The sequence below is a fragment of the Mastomys coucha genome, unplaced genomic scaffold (assembly GCF_008632895.1).
Source record: "Mastomys coucha isolate ucsf_1 unplaced genomic scaffold, UCSF_Mcou_1 pScaffold15, whole genome shotgun sequence".
Classification (NCBI taxonomy): Eukaryota; Metazoa; Chordata; class Mammalia; order Rodentia; family Muridae; genus Mastomys; species Mastomys coucha.
The window spans coordinates 144249911-144267552 of NW_022196897.1; the positions used below are offsets into that span (position 1 = coordinate 144249911).

The 17642-nt window shown below is 49.9% G+C and overlaps 1 protein-coding gene across 2 annotated transcripts in view; it reads left to right on the forward strand.

Annotated features, from left to right (window-relative positions):
• The window catches only part of Bpi (bactericidal permeability increasing protein), a 26564-nt gene extending 15852 nt beyond the window's left edge, over positions 1–10712 (forward strand). For both annotated transcript variants that reach the window (XM_031372579.1, XM_031372580.1), the window contains 6 exons: positions 898–1065; positions 2041–2108; positions 3196–3238; positions 7597–7660; positions 8365–8441; positions 10382–10712. In XM_031372579.1, coding sequence (XP_031228439.1) covers positions 898–1065; positions 2041–2108; positions 3196–3238; positions 7597–7660; positions 8365–8441; positions 10382–10420 — 459 coding nt within the window. In that variant the 3' untranslated portion in view covers positions 10421–10712. The remainder of the gene's footprint in view (positions 1–897; positions 1066–2040; positions 2109–3195; positions 3239–7596; positions 7661–8364; positions 8442–10381) is intronic.
• Positions 10713–17642: the final 6930 nt, after the last annotated feature.

The window sequence follows — 17642 nt, forward strand, 5'->3', positions numbered from 1 at the left end:
CCCTCTCTGCCTCCCCTCCCCTCTCTGCCTCCCCTCCCCTCTCTGCCTCCTCTCCTCTCTCTGTTTCCTTCATGTTCCTCTGCTTCCTACCTCTCAGTCCTGTAAAGATGGAAAATTTCCACTCAGGTGCACAAGGCAGTTGAACAAACAAACCATGCACGCAGTCTGTGATGGTGACAGGGTAGCCAGGGTAGACAGGAAGGTTCTTTTTGCAGTCTGAATGGCTTAAGCCAGAGATTTATGTCTAAGAGTTCTGTGGACTGGAAGAACAAGATTGGGGTTCTGAGAGGACAGACTGACAGCCACTAGTGGAGAGGGGAGCGCTGGCAAGACAGTTCTGTCAGCTCAGAGCCCTGCGCTCATGACCTCACACAATCTGGTTTCCATAGAGGCCTATCTCTAAGCAAAGCCACGTTGCTGCAACGTGAGTGAGTTTCAGAAAGGTGCACATGTGTTCCATAGAAACGGGGAGAGTGTGGCTGGCAGAAATGTCCAGGGGAAGCTGTCTTGAACATTTCCTGGGAAGGCTTGCAAAGAGAAGAAGGGAGGGTCAAGGCTCTTCTAAGCTTTCCTCGAAGCCCACACTGTCCAGTGACCAAGTGACAGCTGAGCTGATGTTTGAAGGAACCTTGGCAGCCTGCCTGGGGAAGAGCACGGACAAGCACTCAAGGACGGGAAGTAGACAGTGGGAAGGGGTTTCCATGGTAAAGAGCATAGTGAGAGGAGAGCAGAAGGGATAGCTATCCTGGCCCTGGGGGTGAGGGCAACAGAGGCCAGTGGACAGGACCAGCAGGTCCAGACTGACACTGGTCTGTACACTGATAGGCCACCATGGGTCTTAGAAACCTTTAAATAAGAAAGACCTCTTCTGTCCCTTGTCCCCACTGGGAACTGCAGGTAGCCAAGAAGTTCCCGAGCATGGGGGTGCAGCTGCTGATCTCAGCGCCCTTGTCTACACACCTGAGCATACAGCCCTCAGGCCTCTCATTCAAACCTAAGCTGGAGACCCAGGCCTCTGTGGTCCTCCCCAACGCCTCCCTGGTGCCTCTCTTCCTGCTTGTCTTGGTAAGAAGGGTGGGGACCCAGATTCAAGCCCAGATGCCATGACTCTATAGCTTGAGCCTCGAGACACACACATACACACACACACACACACACAAATACACACACACACACACACAAACACACACATGCACACACAAACACACACGCATACATACACACCATAGGCACTCATTACCAGCTGCCACTTGGACATTGGCTTATTCATATGTGGATAAGTCACACCTTCATCCTTTCATTTGTTCAGTAATTTGTTCCTTCATGGCACAAAACAGTTCCCAACTGCCCATCTTTGTGAGTCAGGTAGCCTGTGTGGTTTTCCATCCATTCGCCTATTTGTCCAATTGCTAACTAAGTCAGTCACTCATTCTTATGGGAAATATGTTCTACCTTTTCCGGACTCTACACCCATCACTTATTCAATTATCCCTGGATTCATTTGCTCAACCCTTAATTTATTCAAGTTTTCATTCCACTGTTGATTTGCATTCATTGTTTGGGTCACCCTATTGTTACAGAAGTGGTTGGTGGCCAACCTCTCCCCTACCAGGGAACACCAGAGGCCTGTGGACCACCTACATGGGTCTATACCCTCCCAGAAGGGGGCGCTAGAGATCTGTGGCTGATCTGCCCAGTTTTAAGCTGAAGTCCAGTTTGCTGAGGAAGTGGGATCTGGTTTTGCCTACCCAAGGCCATATGCAGGCCACAAGCGGAAGTGGCCCTTCCCTTCCTTAGTAGGTTTGGAGTGAAGCAATGGGTGGCTATTGTAAGCAAAGGCCAGCCTAGACTCCAGTGTCCTCCCCACCTCAGACTGACAGTCCAGGACTTAGAACCACAAGGCCAAAGCCAATCTCCCTGCTTCCTGGGCTCTGTGGGTGTGACCCAGAGGTCCCTCCACACTGCTAGGCCTCTGAGGAGCTGACTCCAGCCCCTCCCACCTGGAGGTCAGGCCAGTTCCTTGCATCTCTTGCTTTGCAGAAAACAAATGCCTCTTTGAAAGTGGATGCTGAAGAAAACAGGCTTGTGGGAGAGATGAAGTTAGGCAGGTAAGCAGTCTCTATGGAGACAAAAGGAGATGGGCGCCCATCCGTTCCTGGATCCGAAGGAAAACAGTGGCCGCCACACACACTCAGCACCCAGTCCTGGCTTTGGTCCACCTGACCAAGCCTTGGACAGTGCGCAGTAGGCACACTCAGCCCATTTGCTCAAAGAGGTGGGGTGGGGATGGAGCACAGAGAGAAGGAGAAACACTGATAAAAAGAATGGGATGATAAAAAAAGAAAGAGAGAAAGAAAGAAAGGAAGGAAGGAAGGAAGGAAGGAAGGAAGAAAGAAAGAAAGAAAGAAAGAAAGAAAGAAAGAAAGAAAGAAAGAAAGAAAGAAGGAAAGAAAATAAGCATGGCCTCTGGTGTGTGTCAGAGATGGGGGTGGGGGGGGACTCCACAGAGCAGGGATGTGGGCGGGGCCACTGACTTGATGGACAGGCAGCAACAACTTTTCAGACTTTGAAGAACAGATTTGACTAGAGTCCTACTTTGCTACTATTAATTGTGGGGTCTTGGGTAGATGGTTTGACCTCTCTGAGGGTGTTTTCTCACTTGTGAGACAGGAGCCTCCTGGAGCCTTGCAGGGACAAAGCAGCCATTCCAGTACCCCCCTCTTGCTCTCAGATCACCATTAAATGACATCCTGGCCACCAGGGAGTAGGCTGTGGGATCAGATGACCTACAAGCCTGAGGCCCAAGTGCCCCCAGTGAAGTCCTTGGGAGCCTGAGTCACTCTGCCTCTTGGTTTTGCTGTCCCCTGGACTGTCTTCATTCCCAGCAAGCTGTCCCAGCATGCAGCTTCCCATGTGGCAGGACAGTGACACTCGCTCACTGTATTTCTAGACATCTTGGGAACAGCTCCCACTGGACAACACATTTTCCTGTCAGCATGGAGCCGGGAGGTGGACTGTGCTTGGAGCTTAGGGTGTGGCCAGCAACACTAACAATTCTGAGGACCTGTGACTGTCCCCAAGGGAGATCCAGGGTCATGCTGAGAAAGTATACTGGGTCAGAGGTCTGGGTAGTGTCCATAGGTGGGTTCCCGGCCACTTGGGCCACCGGATGACCTCATCTTTTCTCCTTGGCAGGCTGTTGCTGGAACTGAAGGAATCCAATTTTGGCCACTTTAAGGTGAGTCTGAGCCCTGCTGAGGAAGCTCCCGGCTCTTCTGCAGTCATGTGCCCTCGCCACTCAGTCTTTCATCACCTGAGCTCGTGCCCTCGGAGTCTGCTAGAACAAAATGCACACAAAACAACCACTCCATGTGCTTACTGAGTAGACAGATCAATCACGTCCCTGAGCACCCACCCTTAGGTATTAGAAGATGAGAACAAGCTGAGTGCATTAGTCCCAGCCCTTGAGAAGCAGTGGCAGGCAGATCTCTGTGAGTTTGAGACCAGCCTTGTCTACATAGTAAGTTCTAGGTCAGCCAGGGCTACTGCATAATGAGACCCTGTCTCAAAGAAAGAGGCGAGTGGTGGTGGTGGTAGTGGGAGAGATGAGGGCAGGCCACTCTGGGGATGTGGTATTTTGCCAGTCAGAACAGCACCAGTGGGAACAAGAGAGGCATAATAAGGCCCTGTGATGGGAACATCTTAGCATGTGTAGGGAATGAAACCCTTGGCATGTGTACGAAACCAGGGTGGCTGATGTGTACTGAGTAGAGGTCATAGAAAATATGGCTGGTAAAGCAGGCCAGGGCTGGGATCCTCCAAGCCCCTGTTGGTAGACGGGAGAAGGGAGGAGGGAGGGGGAGGATTGGGTTCATGGTCAGTAAACAGCCTCAGTGAGCCTGTTCTTACAGGGAACAAGAAGCTATGGTTTATGTTGCTTTTAGAGGCCTGTGGTTGGGCTGGGGAACCAGCCCAAGAGTGTGACCACAGGGGCGTGAGGAGGCCAGGAAGCAGAAAAAGGAGGGTGGGCTGGAGGAGCACTTTGGAGGGGGTTTAGGTAAACTTGATGGGAGATGTTTGTGACAAGGCATTGTGGTGGCATCTGGGTTGTTGTAGCTGAGCAACTCAATGACCCAGAAGAGGTCTGGCCGCTTGGCTGCTCTAGTGTTCTCCATCCTCCCCAACCCTCCTCCCCAAGCCCTGCCCACAGGCTCATCCATACTGCCGAAGTCCAACTTCAACAGGTCAGGTAAACTGAGGAGGGCCGAGTGTGGAGTTGGCAATTGATCACTCAGCAGATTTTTTCTGAGGGAATAAAGTGTGATTCATTGGGGCAAGAACATCCCTGACCAGTGCGAGACTCTGAACTCTTTAAATTCTTTGAGGAACAGCCAGAAGGAAAAGAAAAAAGGAAACACACACACACACACACACACACAGAGTGGATGAAGCAAGACAAACTCTAACAATTTCACACATATACATACATACATACATACATACATACATACATTCGTGCACATTCACACATCCATTTTTGTGAATGAATTGGAGCAATGCTCTAAAATGGTTGGAGCTCAAGCTCCAACCATTTTATATACATATGTACATAGACACACATTTGGTGGATGGAGCAAGCTTCAAGAGCAGGCTCAAGCGACTTTTTTTCTCTTAGCCTTTTTATGCCATCTAAGACAAAGTTCTCTAGGTAAGAAAAAGGTTACCTCATAGCCACAAGTTGCATGTTCTCTAAAAACAATTACCATAAAAACCTATTCTTCAAAAACAGATTAAAATCATTACACAAAAGGAAATTACAACAGAATTATTGATTGTGTATTCTTCTTTTGAAACTCATACCTAACTAAACATTTCCCATCTATCCTTCTCTCCACAAGTCATCCATAACCCCAAAGTAATAATTCTCTTGTAACAAATTATTATCTTGTAAATTATTACCTTGTAATAATTCTTTTGATTAACAAAGTTTAAACAAGCCAGTCTAGAGTTGTAAGTTCTTTTTCTTATGCTTAGCTGATGACAATTTGTACTTACCAAGAGACAGATTATCTATCTTACATCTTATTTTTGAAATCTTGTTCAGCTGGCTAATCACCTATTCTCTACTCTTACACTCATAATAGAATTATTTACTCTTTATTTATAATCCTGTCTTTTAATGGTGCACATTGAAACCTGTGGCCACATCCCGAGATCACAATATCCAGGAACTCAGACCAACCTAGAATGCAATGTTTTCTTTTATCATTAACTTATCCCAAGCCCATTTTTCTATGTGCTTGTAGCGCATGAAAGCTCACTGTTATTTATATCTTTCTGGCAAAAACAACCTAAACCACCTCCTTAAACTTTCTTTTTTTTTTAAATCTTTTTTTAAAAAGAATTACTTATTTTATGTATGAGTATACTGTAGCTGTCTTCAGACATGCCTGAAGAGGGTGTCTTATAGTTGGTTGTGAGCCACTATGTGGTTGCTGGGAATTGAACTCAGGACCTCTGGAAAAGCAGTCAGTGCTCTTAACCACTGAGCCATCTCTCCAGCCCCTCCTTCAACTTTCTATCAGCTACCTCAACTTCCTAAAAACTAAATCAAATCAGGAATTCTGTAAAATCATTAGTTCATCCAAACAATGCTATTTTATGAAAGTCCATCTTCATGCTGATCTGCACGAAAATTGCCCAGTAGAGTCGGCTGTCTCCCAAGAGGCAACCATATCAGACTACAGGCAGGGAGGGTCTCCCATGTCCAATCATACATGTCAGATATATGACAAACTTGAGAAGGCACAGCAGTAGCAAGACGCAACCCAGAGATGAAGCCCCAGGGGCTGTGCCTTTCTGAGGTTCATCCATCAAAGCTGTGCAAAGTAGCCGACCCTCTCCGGGCAGCTCACTTGCCCACAGCAGTTTCTCCTGCATGGCATCAGCCACCATACGGCACCTCCACACTGTGCGCACATATCCACAGAGGCTGATGCTCCCGGAGCATCCGGCAGAGCCCTGTTTCGCAACGCAGAGCATCTGCCTTCTTGGGTGGACACCAGGCCTCAAGTTCCCCACTGAGGCCTTGGAGCCGCCAGCTCCAAAATCACGTGGTCTTGGCCTGCCAACTCTAAATCTGCTGAGAATCCATCTGGGATAACCACAGCAAACAGAAGGCCTGCCTTCCCCTCCTGGGGATCCTCCAGGTTCCCCTGCCCTAGGCTGGCTTGGGCTGGTAACTAACTTCTGCTCCTGCAGAAAATGAAAATGGGTTTTCCCAGACACAGAGCTAGGAGGACATCAAACTGAGAGGCCTGGGGAGCAGAGCCTGAGGGACCTCAGCCTTGGGGAGCACGGCCTGGAGGAGCAGAGCCTGGAGGAGCACGCTTGATTACTCCAGAAACAAACACACACACACATTTACAAGCTCTAAGTGTCACTGATCCGGGCAGGCATCCTAACATGGGTTCCAAGATGTTTTCAGTTTTTATTTTTTATTATTGTCAAAACAGCACATATGTAGCACTGAGCACCAGGAGCCAAGAAGTGAAACTTACTTGTATTCCTACTGTTAGGTTCATGGTCCAGAATATACCCTTCCTGGCTTGTCATTATGCCTCTTTAATTAAAATTCAGAATTCCTTGGTTCCTGGAGCCGCCTCCTCTTGCCTGACACAGAGGCTGTTGGTTACATTTCTACAATATTGTGCTTAATGACTGCCTACTATTTCTTGGTATCAAGGTAGGGCCACTTGCCACAAGTGAGTCTCCTGCTGTTGGACTCAGTGGCTCTGTTAACATGTTGCTTGTGTTATGTGTGTCTGTGGAAGATTTGCTTCTCAAGCTTTGCTTTTGTCTCATCATCCCACCCCCTCCCCCAGGATGAGTGCACTAGGTCTGTTACTGACCAAAAACCATACATTTGAAAGAAAGGTTTGCCTGCCTGCCTGCCTGCCTGCCTGCCTTCCTCCCTCTTCCCCTCCCTCCCTCTCCCCCTTCCTTCCTTTCTTCTTCTTCTTCCTTCTTTGCTTTCTGTTTTTTAAGGCAGGGTCTTAATATAGCAACCTGAGCCTGGAACACACTTTGGAAACTAGCCTAGCCTCGAACTCAGAGATCCACCTTCCACCTTCCACCTGTCCGAGCCTCCAGAGTGCTGGGACTAAAGGCATGTGCTACCACATCTGGCTTTTGTTTCTGTTTTGTTTTATTTTTTGTTTCTGAGAATTTTGTTTTGGTTTGTTTTGGTTTTGTTTGAACCAGGGCTCACAGTCTCATCTGTGTTGGTCTCAAACTCATGATCCTCCTGCCTCAGCACCTCAATCACAAGCGTGTACCATGTCCTGCTCATTTGCAAGGCTTTTGCTGACCACTGTGGAAAGAGCCCTGAAATGCTCCCTTTCATACGCTCCTGACCTTCCTAGACAACCTGTGTTCCTGTGACCCTGTCAGTTGCTCACTTTCCAGTTGCAGTGTATCATATATCTCTTGTGGCCACACCAAGTGCTTCTCCAGGTTGGGAGGCTGTGGAAGGCTGAGTGGGAGGGAGAGGAAGTGAGAAAGACAGATAACACAGCCCCGCCATTCCATCTGTAGGTGGAGTTACTGGAGGATGTCATAAACTACCTCATACTCACAATAGTGCTGCCCAAGATCAATGGTAAGAAGCTTTAGAGAAAGCAATGGTTTCAATCCTGGGTCAGAAATGTAGGACTGTCTGCCTGCAGGTCCTGGTTCCTGACCAGGGTTTCGGGGACAGAGGATGGGCCCCTCAAATGACATCTAACCCAAAAGAGGACAAAAGAACTCACATGCCCTGGGCTCTGACTCTGCCCCCAACCCTCACATCATTTCTGCCCATCTGACAGCAGCCTGTGAGGTAGGAGCTAACTAACATCTGCCCCTACCTGGTATTCACAATTAGCAGCTCTGAGACTGACCCACCCAAGTTCATCTTCACGGGAAAGATGGGTCTCCGAGGAGTTCCTCGGGGATGACCCCAACCAACCCCGCTTACTACACTCTCCTCTGTCCTTGTCTGCCTCAGTTCCACCTGACTTCAGGGAGTGCAGGAGTTGCTGGCCCAGCTACTGCCCATTCCCAGCTTCATCTGTGACACAGAGGGTCTCCCCAACGACCTCAGGTCCATGCTCCATCTACGTAGCTCCTGGTTTCACTTCGGTGGTCTAGGCCAGCAATGTGTACCCTCAGAAGGGGAGAGGCCCACAGATGTCATGCATGTGGCCTTGGGGGCTGATGGAGGACGAGGAGGCAGGGCACAGACACCAGGGCAGGCTTCCTTCCTGGTGTGCAAACCTGTGCCAGCCCCTGGTTCACTCCCCGCTCTGTTGTCTCACACCACAGAGAGGCTTCGTCAAGGCTTTCCTCTCCCTTTGCCCGAAGGGATCCATCTCATCAACTTCATGATTTACTCCTACCAGGTAAGTCCTTTACCTCTCTGGTCACCAAGCATCCCATAAAGATAGCAACCCACTGATGCCAAGCCTCCTCCGTACCACACTCTGCATGGAGCTCGGCCTATTCTCACAGCATCCCTAGGACACAGAGGAGCTGGGGCTTAGAAAACCCACCTGGCGTTAAGTGAAGTCTACAGTCTAAGCCAGGCTCCCTGCTTCTTACACCATCCTTGCTTGTTCCTGTAAGCATGGACTCACCAAGCAGACACAGGGTTCCTTTTAGGTACATGTGTTTAGGTGCCTAATGTTAGATTCTATTACAAAGCAGCTGTACTGAAAGAGAAAGCAGAAGAAAAGAAAGGATTGGTCTGATCTGAGATGGGGCCCATGTTCATTCCTAGCTAGGGGGCATCTTTATCACCCATACCTGCAGATAGCCAAAATGCTTGTAGGAAGAGATAGGACTCTTCTTGCTATTATATGCTTATATGCTCGTAAGATGGGCCCCTTCTGGGGTGGAAATGACTTCTATAGTCCGCAAGGGGAGCTGGGAAGTGTAATCTTTCAGCAGGAAACTATTACCTAATGCCACAGATGTACCAAGGAGCATCAGTCCAGACCCATTTAAATACAGAGTTCTCTCCAAACATGTCCTGCAGGTGTGTGACACCCTGTGGTTTGCATATGCCTTCCTCTAAGTTTCCAGGCTCCTGGGCTCCCAGGATCCTTCCCTCAAGTGTGTCATTCTCCCTGTCTTGTTCTGTTCCCCTCCCCCTCCCTGCACAGCAGCAAGCCCCTCCTCCCTCCCCAGCCATCTCCCCCCCATATTACTGCCATTCTTGGTCACTCTCAGCAACTCCTTAAGCTCAGCAGCTACCTCTGTGCCACCCAGCTTCCCAGCTTTGGGACCAACCTTCCTCTGTGCTGTGCATGTTGGGACCCCTCCCTCCCTCAGTGTCTGCGCCCCAGGTCCCTTTGTCCCCACACATCACAAGAAGCCTATAATTCCACAGTGAAACCCTTGTCCAGTCCCGAATTCCTACCTCTGTTGACAGCTTGCCTTCCTGACTTATGGCACTGACGAGAAAAGTCCTTGTCACCAAGTTCCTTGCTCTAATCCAACGGTTCTCAACCTGTGGGTCGAGCAACCCCTTTGAAGGTCAAACAACCCTTTTACAGGGACCACAAATAGATATGTTGCATATCAGATATTTACATTATGATTCACAACAGAAGCAAAACTACAATTATGAAGTAGTGACAAAAATAAAGTTATGGTTAGGGAGTCACCACGGCATGAGGAACTCTCTTAAAGGGCCGCAGTCTCAGGAAGGCTGAGAACCACAGCTTTCACACCTAGTGTCAATCAACCCCAGTTCTTTAGACCAGGGGGCTGCTGAAGATGAGACTGGAAAACAGGTGATATCGATCAGAGAAATCTGCCCCCAGCCTCCCAGAATCTCTGTTCTATCAAGGTCATCCTTAAAAAAAGAAGAAGAAAAAAATCCCACCCAACTCCACCCCCCCGGGAAGATTTAATTTCTTTGCTTAGAAACAGAGTGGAGGACACTCTGGATAGGGAGTAATTTTTCAGCCTTGATTGCAACCAGGTCTCCCGAGCTGCTGCAAGGCGGGATGACATACAGAGGCCCCCAAGGCAGGCCTGCTCGGGAAGCTGATGACAGGTTCTCCAGGTGTCACTGCTGACACCCTAGGGTCCCAGTGCCTCCTGCCCTTCTCAAGCAGGCCTCGTCCCACCCCCATCGTAGCCTAGCCCCCAAGTTTCCTCTTTGAACATGCGTAGTGTGTTCGAGCATGCGTGTGGAGGCCAAAGGGGACCTGTTTTCATCCGTCACTCTCCACCTTCTATATTGGGACAGAGTTTCCCAGACAGGATCCCTTCTTAAAATAACCAACCCAGACGTAAAGGTGCACTTCAGCTAACGGTGCCCGTTTCTCTCCAGAGTTTCCTGTTGCTTGAAGCAGATTTATATCGTACCTGAGATCACCTCGAACCCTGGGCCAGGAAGCTCTGCAGCTCCTTCCAAGGGGCCATCACACTGTCCTGCTCCAGGAATCCTTTAGGCTGGCCCTGACCTGCGCCCCCCCGCCCCTCCCCCCGCTTGCTTCCCCATGCTCAGAAATAACCCAAGCCAGTGGAAGCTGAGGAGAAAGCAGGAGATCTGTGTACCGGGGCTCCGGGCCTCTTTCAGAGCTGCCCCTCCAGCATCAGCATTTCCGCTCGAGCTGCGACATTACTTTGGGCTTTACAAAAACACCCATTTTTCCCCTGTAGATTCTGTGTGCTGGTGTGGCTTTTTGTCCATTCGTTAATGCACCCACTGGCTGCAGCCAGCATGGCCTGAAGCACATGTACTCTTGAGTCCTAAACACCTACGTTAGCGCAGAGTCCCACTGTTCCAACTGTCCTTGGGGGGGTTCTTAATCGGAAGGGGTGAGCTGAGCTTTCTAGGGTCTTGCAGTTTTGAGAGGTGATGAGTCTATTGGGCTGTTTGTGGGGCGCGCCTGTTACAGCCCATTGTCTTCCTGTGGCCAGTGTTCCTCACTGCCACGTGGTGGCGCTATTGAACACCTGACCCAAAAAGCTGATGGTCCACGCCATTGTACCTCAGCAAGAAACAGCCAGGAGATGCAGCTCGAAGTGTAATTAGCCCCACCTCATGATCTCCAGGCCCTGGTGTGGAAGACATCAGTTCCAGGCTTTCTAGGACTGGTGTTGGATCTCACTGAAAGCTTCGGGTCATGTCCTTCCCCAAGACGTCTGCTGGGACTGCCCAAGACTGAGACGGGTTTTGCATGGATCAAGTGGCCCCGAGGCCTCTCTGGGCTGGGTTCCTTTGGTCTGTAGATCTCATTCAGGCCTCAGTGCACTCCGTCTCCCTCATTCTGTGACTTGTTTAGGTCTTTCAGATTATGTCACGGCCAGTCACAAGCCCACCTGTAGCAAAGCTGGGGTTCCTACACGTCTTCCCTCAGCCCATGATGAGCCTCTACTTCCTTCCATATATCAGAGCTGTCTGCTGTCTGGGGAGTTTGGCATGTCTAAGGTAGATTTTCTGCATTTGGTCATCTAGGTCACACACTGATTAAAAGGTACCAAGGCTTAGGAGACAAAAATTCTTCTCCTCATTTGTCGTTTAGGAGGGGGCACCTGTTTCTGTTTGTGGCGGCTAGTGGAGGACCTGGCCTAGGACCATTGGGCATCCAGAGGGGCTAAAAGGAGGAGAGTAAGAGAAACCCAGTGAGAGATGAGGCTGCTCTGCTCTCAAAGGCTGTGGGAGCCCTCGGAGGGTCTTGAACACAAGACGGACACTTCCGCCGGGCGGTGGTGGCGGTGGCGGCCCACGCCTTTAATCCCAGCACTTGGGAGGCAGAGGCAGGCAGATTTCTGAGTTCAAGGCCAGCCTGGTCTACAGAGTGAGTTCCAGGACAGCCAGGGCTACACAGAGAAACCCTGTCTCGACAAACCAAAAAAAAGAAGAAGAAGGACACTTCCGGGGCTGCAGAGATGGCTCAGCCACTGAGAATGCTTGCTCACTGCTCTTACAGAGGGCCAGGGCTTAGTTCCCAATTCCCATGAAACAGCTCACAACTGTGGCTGCAGGTGACCGGATGCCCTCCTCGGACCTCTGTGGGTACCCATGCATGTGCAATGCCTGCATATAGATTTACACATAAATTTTTTTTTTTCAAGACACGATCCAATTCATTTTTGTAAGTCTATCCTGGAATGCTCTCTGGGACCATCTGCTGCACATAGAGAGATGACCCTCTCAACCCCCTCACCCTCTCTCCCATCATTTTTGTTATTCATTTAACTTTCTGGCCACTTTCTAACACACATGACAACCCTATTCTGCCCTCTGAAAAACAAACAGTTACTTCTGGGCCCTAAATGGCCAGGCAGAGCCACAGTCCCCCCAAAACATCTCCTCTCTAGTGTTCGGAAAAGACAGCACTGTGGAGTCTGTTTTGGGGGTTTGTTCCCCAAAGATTCAGACAAGGCCAATTTGCAAAGTGGCTGTCTGAGCCATTTCTTCTTCAGGCTGGGACTTCCTACTGCAACTAGTGTGTCCTAAGCTCCCCCCCCCCCCCCCCCCCCCCCCGCCCCGGGGTTGAAAAGGCTTTAAAGTTAAATGGCAATGTGACTGAGCTTCCCTATGATAGACCAAAGCCAGACTGCGTGCTTTGCTTGGGCGAATGTTACGGCATGTATGAGGGTTAATGCTATCAACCTTATTCGATTAATAAACACTTAGGAGATGAATAAAGTACATCTCAGAGTGTTTTCAGAAAGGATCAGATCATGGGAGCTCTGACCTGGTGGATGGATAAATCTAATGGACTCAGACTGTGACCGTGTGGGGAGGTGGCAGAGGTTGGAGACAGGGTCTCCTTGGAGGAAGCCGGTCACTGGATGACTTTGGGGCTGTTTCTCTGGCCCTTCCTACAGTCGACTTTCTCTGCTTGCTGCCCACCATGACATCAGTGGCTCTGTTCACCACACCCTCTCTGTCATGGGGGAGTGACTCCTCTGAAACCAGTTTAAATCACCCCCCCCCTCAGATGTTTGTCTCATGGATATCATCATGAGATGACATACAAGAGATGCCAAACCAGTACAGTAAAACATAATGTCAAAAAGTTACTTTTTAAATTAAATAGCAGAAGGGATTGTCAACTGCAGGATGACTGAATGCTCCCACTCCAAGAGCTCACCTGCGGGACAGGCACTGTCTGCTGATTTATGACAGGTAGGGGGAGGTGCCCTGAGGGGAGAGAGGGTGAGGTGGGCTACAGAAGACCAGCCCCTGGCTTGCCATTTCACCATATCTCATTGGTGGCATGAGTGGGGCAGCCCTGACTCTTCATTCCATTTATCCCCAGCAATGCCCACGGTACACAGGGCACCTCATGTTCTACAAGAGTCTCCAGAGAGGTTGTGAGGCCTGGGTTCAGCTTAATGTTCAAAGCCTCAGCCATGGAATTCCTGAGTCTCATTTCAAACACCAACTTGGTGTTCCACTGCAATTCCACCCCTGAAACTGTGTGACTTTACAAATGTCACTTGGCTCTTGAGTCCTCTTTTGTCTTTGGAAACAGGAGGTAAAATCCTGACCTCTCTTTCAGCTGAGGTTGCTGGGAGGAGCCTATTACCACTGAAACACTCTCTGGGCAGAATTAAGAACATGAGGTATGATCCCAGGCACCTTGGGTTCAAATCCCAGCTCTGCACTTGCCAGCTGTGTGACCTCGGGAAGTTTATTTCATTCCCTGTTCTTGAGTTCTCTCAGCCACAATGACAGTAGCTGAGTTTTCACCCCACTGTCAGGAACTCGGCTCATCCCAGCCTGTCACACAAGGTACATCCCAAAATATTCTTTAAATGACTTAGGAATTGACCCCACATCTGGGTGACCTAAAGTCACTGTGTGTGGGGTGGTGTTGGGGGAGGTCTCAGCAGTGTCTGGGCTCAGGAATTGCTGCTAACACAAGACAGTGTGGTCCTCCTCCTGCTCCAGGCTCAGTTCCTGCCCCCTAAAAAGTAAGGGCTCTCTGAATTCAGGGAAGGAATTCTGTGTGGACAAATGTTAAACAACCTGTTCTTGCTGGGAAATTTCCAGGAGGCCCATTGCTGGAGATTGAGGTACCGCCCGCCACAAGGATAGCTTCTCTCTCACTGTGAGGGCTGGGTGTCCACAGTGCAGTAAGCCAGTTCAAGCCAAATCAAGGCTAGAAAGGCAGGTTTACTGAGAGACAGTTCTCAGGAGGGTCCACCTATCGTACAGGTGGAGGTCAAAGAAGTCGAACACCCAGGTAAAAGCAAGGGAATTTTATAGAGCTTAGGCAAGGAGTGATGACGTGTCAGCTAGGAGCTGGGATTGCGTCCATATATGGTCAAAACCTGAGCCCCCGGGTGTGCGCTCTCCGGTGGGTTGCCAGAAACTCAGAGGTGAGGTGAGGGGTGATGAAGTGTTAGCCCAGAGCGTGCAAGTGGGTGGAGTTTCCCAGCTTGTGCAGAGGTGAGCAGGGATTCCAGCCAAACACCCCATCTTCTCTGGGTATAGGAGCACCAATTGAGATCTGGTTATTTCCTGCTGAGGAGGGACAGCATGGGGTGGGAGAGATGGGAGTCAGTGGGCTTGTGCAGAAGAACAGGGGCAGAGCATTTGGTTGGCCATTACTTGGGAAACTTCACAAATCCATTCCTGGAGAAAGCGGAGGAGGCAAGCTGCTAGGAGAAAGAGCAGAATGGAGGTGTGCCCTGGTTGCATTGGCTGAGTTCTTCAGACAATTGCTGGAGCGATTCAGATGAGTTTCTGCCAGGCCAGATTCGTTGATATAGAAACAGCAATCTCCTAAGACCACGACGCAGCGCAGGTGCCTCCCACGTCTGCCGTGAGGCAGTCCAATGCCCTTCAGTTCTGCGTGGCGACTGGGGCCATGGAAGTGATCTAACACTGGAGGGAGGCCAATGGGCTGCTGCTCAAGCCAATGGGTTGCTATTGTGGGGGCCACAGTAGCAATGCCTGTCAGTGCTCCAGTGGGGACAGTAAGAAAGGAAAGTGTGACTATTTCAGCCTTCCCATAAAGTGTTAGGTCTGGTCTCAGCATCACCAGGCTACGTAGAGAGAAGGGATCACCAGGGGACAAGTGTTTTGACCTAGAGGCATTGCACCAGGAGAACACCCCTGGGGGTGCCCACCCAGATACCAAAATTGTGTCAGTAGTATTGCAAAGGGAGCAAGTCCTGAGTAGCAGAAAAGGAATCGGGTGTCTGGGGAGGCTTGGAGGAGGGGCACATCTTGTATGATGCTGCCCTTGGTTGGCAGAATGGGGGTTAGCCTTAGCATCTTACAGGGACTAAGTAAGGGCACTATGATCAGAGCAGGGTGACTCAGAGCAGCACAGAGAACCCAGTTGCTAAGGTTGGATGGAGGCATTAGTGAGGTAGTAGGGTTGTAGGGTTGTTCCCTCCTGGATGAGACCCAACGAGGAGAAAGGTTTTTTTGGTTTTTGTTTGTTTGTTTTAACCTAAAATCAAGAGGAGTCTCCCAAGTGTGATTGTAGGACCTCCTCCTGCTGTTGTATGGCCTTGGTGAGGTTTGAGGGGCTCTAGAGGTCAGAGGGTAGGGTCTGGACGTATGCTGTCCAGATTTCTGTTTATTCACATGGGTGTGCAGGCTTGTCCATGTGATAGGCCTTGCCTATTACTCCCTGTGCCCACCAGTCATCCCAGGGATCTTACATATCAATGCAGTGTCGTACTGTACTGGGGAACAACCAACTAGTCTGGTGGCTCGTCCGTGACCTTGTTAGCCACCAGCAGTATTTTTGTTTGCACCATCTTAGGAGGTTTCTTTCACAAAAGCCCCATGGGCAGCCCCACATTCCTTGACCTTGGGTGCAACAGGCCTCATCTGTTTGGTCATAGGTAAAGCAAAGCACAGGGTAATTGTATCCCTCTGTGCACTTAAAGAGGGGTACCGGGATGGAGATAACATCTTGGCATCCCTTAGGGGGACAGCTGGCCTGGTCCACGAAGTCACTGTGGTTCTCACCAACTCCATTGGTTCAAGTATCCCAAACGTGGAAGCACCAGCAGTATGTGCCGGGTGAGGACTATAAGCAAAAGGGCAACCTGGCAGGGGTCTTAGTGCCTGGTGCAGTGACAACAAAGAACAAACTGACCCAGGAAGAGAAAGAGGCAAAGGTGAATCTGCTGAGACCATTCAGATCTGCCCTTGGGTCCCAGCTCTCTGGTGGACCATCCATCTTCGGCTGGGGACTTCTTAAGCCTAGATAGATAGATGGTACCTACACTGATGTCCCTGGAGTTTGCTGGTAAAGAGGCTGATGAGGATCACAGTATTAGTCCTGTATTAGTCAGGGTTCTCTAGAGTCACAGAACTTATGGGTTGTCTCTACATAGTAAGGGAATTTGTTGATGACTTATAGTCTGTTGCCCAACTCCCCAACAATGGTCAGCAGCAGCTGTGAATGGGAGTCCAAGGATCTAGCAGTTGCTCAGTCCCACAAGGCAAGCAGGTGAGGAAGGAGTTAATCTTCCTTCTTCCAAAGTCCTTATGTAGGTCTCCAGCAGGAGGTGTGGCCCAGATTAAAGGTATGTGCCTCCAAGCCTGGATCTGGGTCTTGCTTTGTCCCAGATGACCTTGAACTCAGAGATCTCCCTGTCTTGAGATTATCTTGAGTGGCTATGGGATTTATAGCCAGCCACTATGCCTCAAGATCTCCACGCCAAGATCCAGGTAAGAAATTTATATCTCCCAGCCTCCAGATTAGGACCACAGGTGAGCCTTCCGATTCTGGATTGTAGTTCATTCCAGATATACTCAACATGACAACCAGGAATAGCCACTACAAGTCTCATCCACCAGGGCTCTTAAGACTTAGAAGATAATTGTTTGTGAAGTGCCTGGTTGGGCTGGAGAGATGGCTCAGCCATTAAAGGCTAGGTTCACAACCAAAAATATAAGAGAAGTGACTGTTCCCCCCCTGGGAAAGGGGAGAGGGTCAGCAGTGGCTGAGTCCACTGATGTGGGAGTAGGGAGATGGTTGTCAGGGTATGAGCTGAGAGGGGAACATGGGAGAGAGAGGCAGGGTAAATAGCCAGCCAATGAGGGAGCCTGGGTCAGGAGGTGAGCTTTAAGGAAGAATGGCCTTTAGTAAAGGAACTCAAAAGGGTCGAGGCCTGTAGAAGAGCTTGGAGTGCCTTGAGAGGAGAGAGGAGGGAGGACCAGTATAATCTGAGCTTGAGGGAAAGATTGGTGAGTTGTTTGATGAGGCCATCTCTCTCTCTACCTTTCTCAATGACTGGGGGCAATACAAAATAGGAAGTTTCTAAGAGACATTCAAGGCTTCAGAGATGAGCTCAATGACCTTGGAAATGAATGCTGGACTGCTGTCTGTTTGGAAGGTCCATGGCATGCCAAACCGAGGAATAATGTGCTCAGAGAGCCTCTGGCCACTCTATCTGCTGTTTCCCCGGAGGTGGGGGAATGCCCCAATCCACTGTAACACTAAAGCTTAGGAGATAGCGGAGGGTTTGTGGGTGGGAATGTGTGTGAAGTCCGTTTGCTAGTCTTTGCCCGATTGGTGTTCTCTGAGCCGGTGTTGATGGGTTTTGAGTCGCGGCAGAAAGCGCCTGCAGACACCAGGCCCAGGCAGTTTCATGTGTAAGAG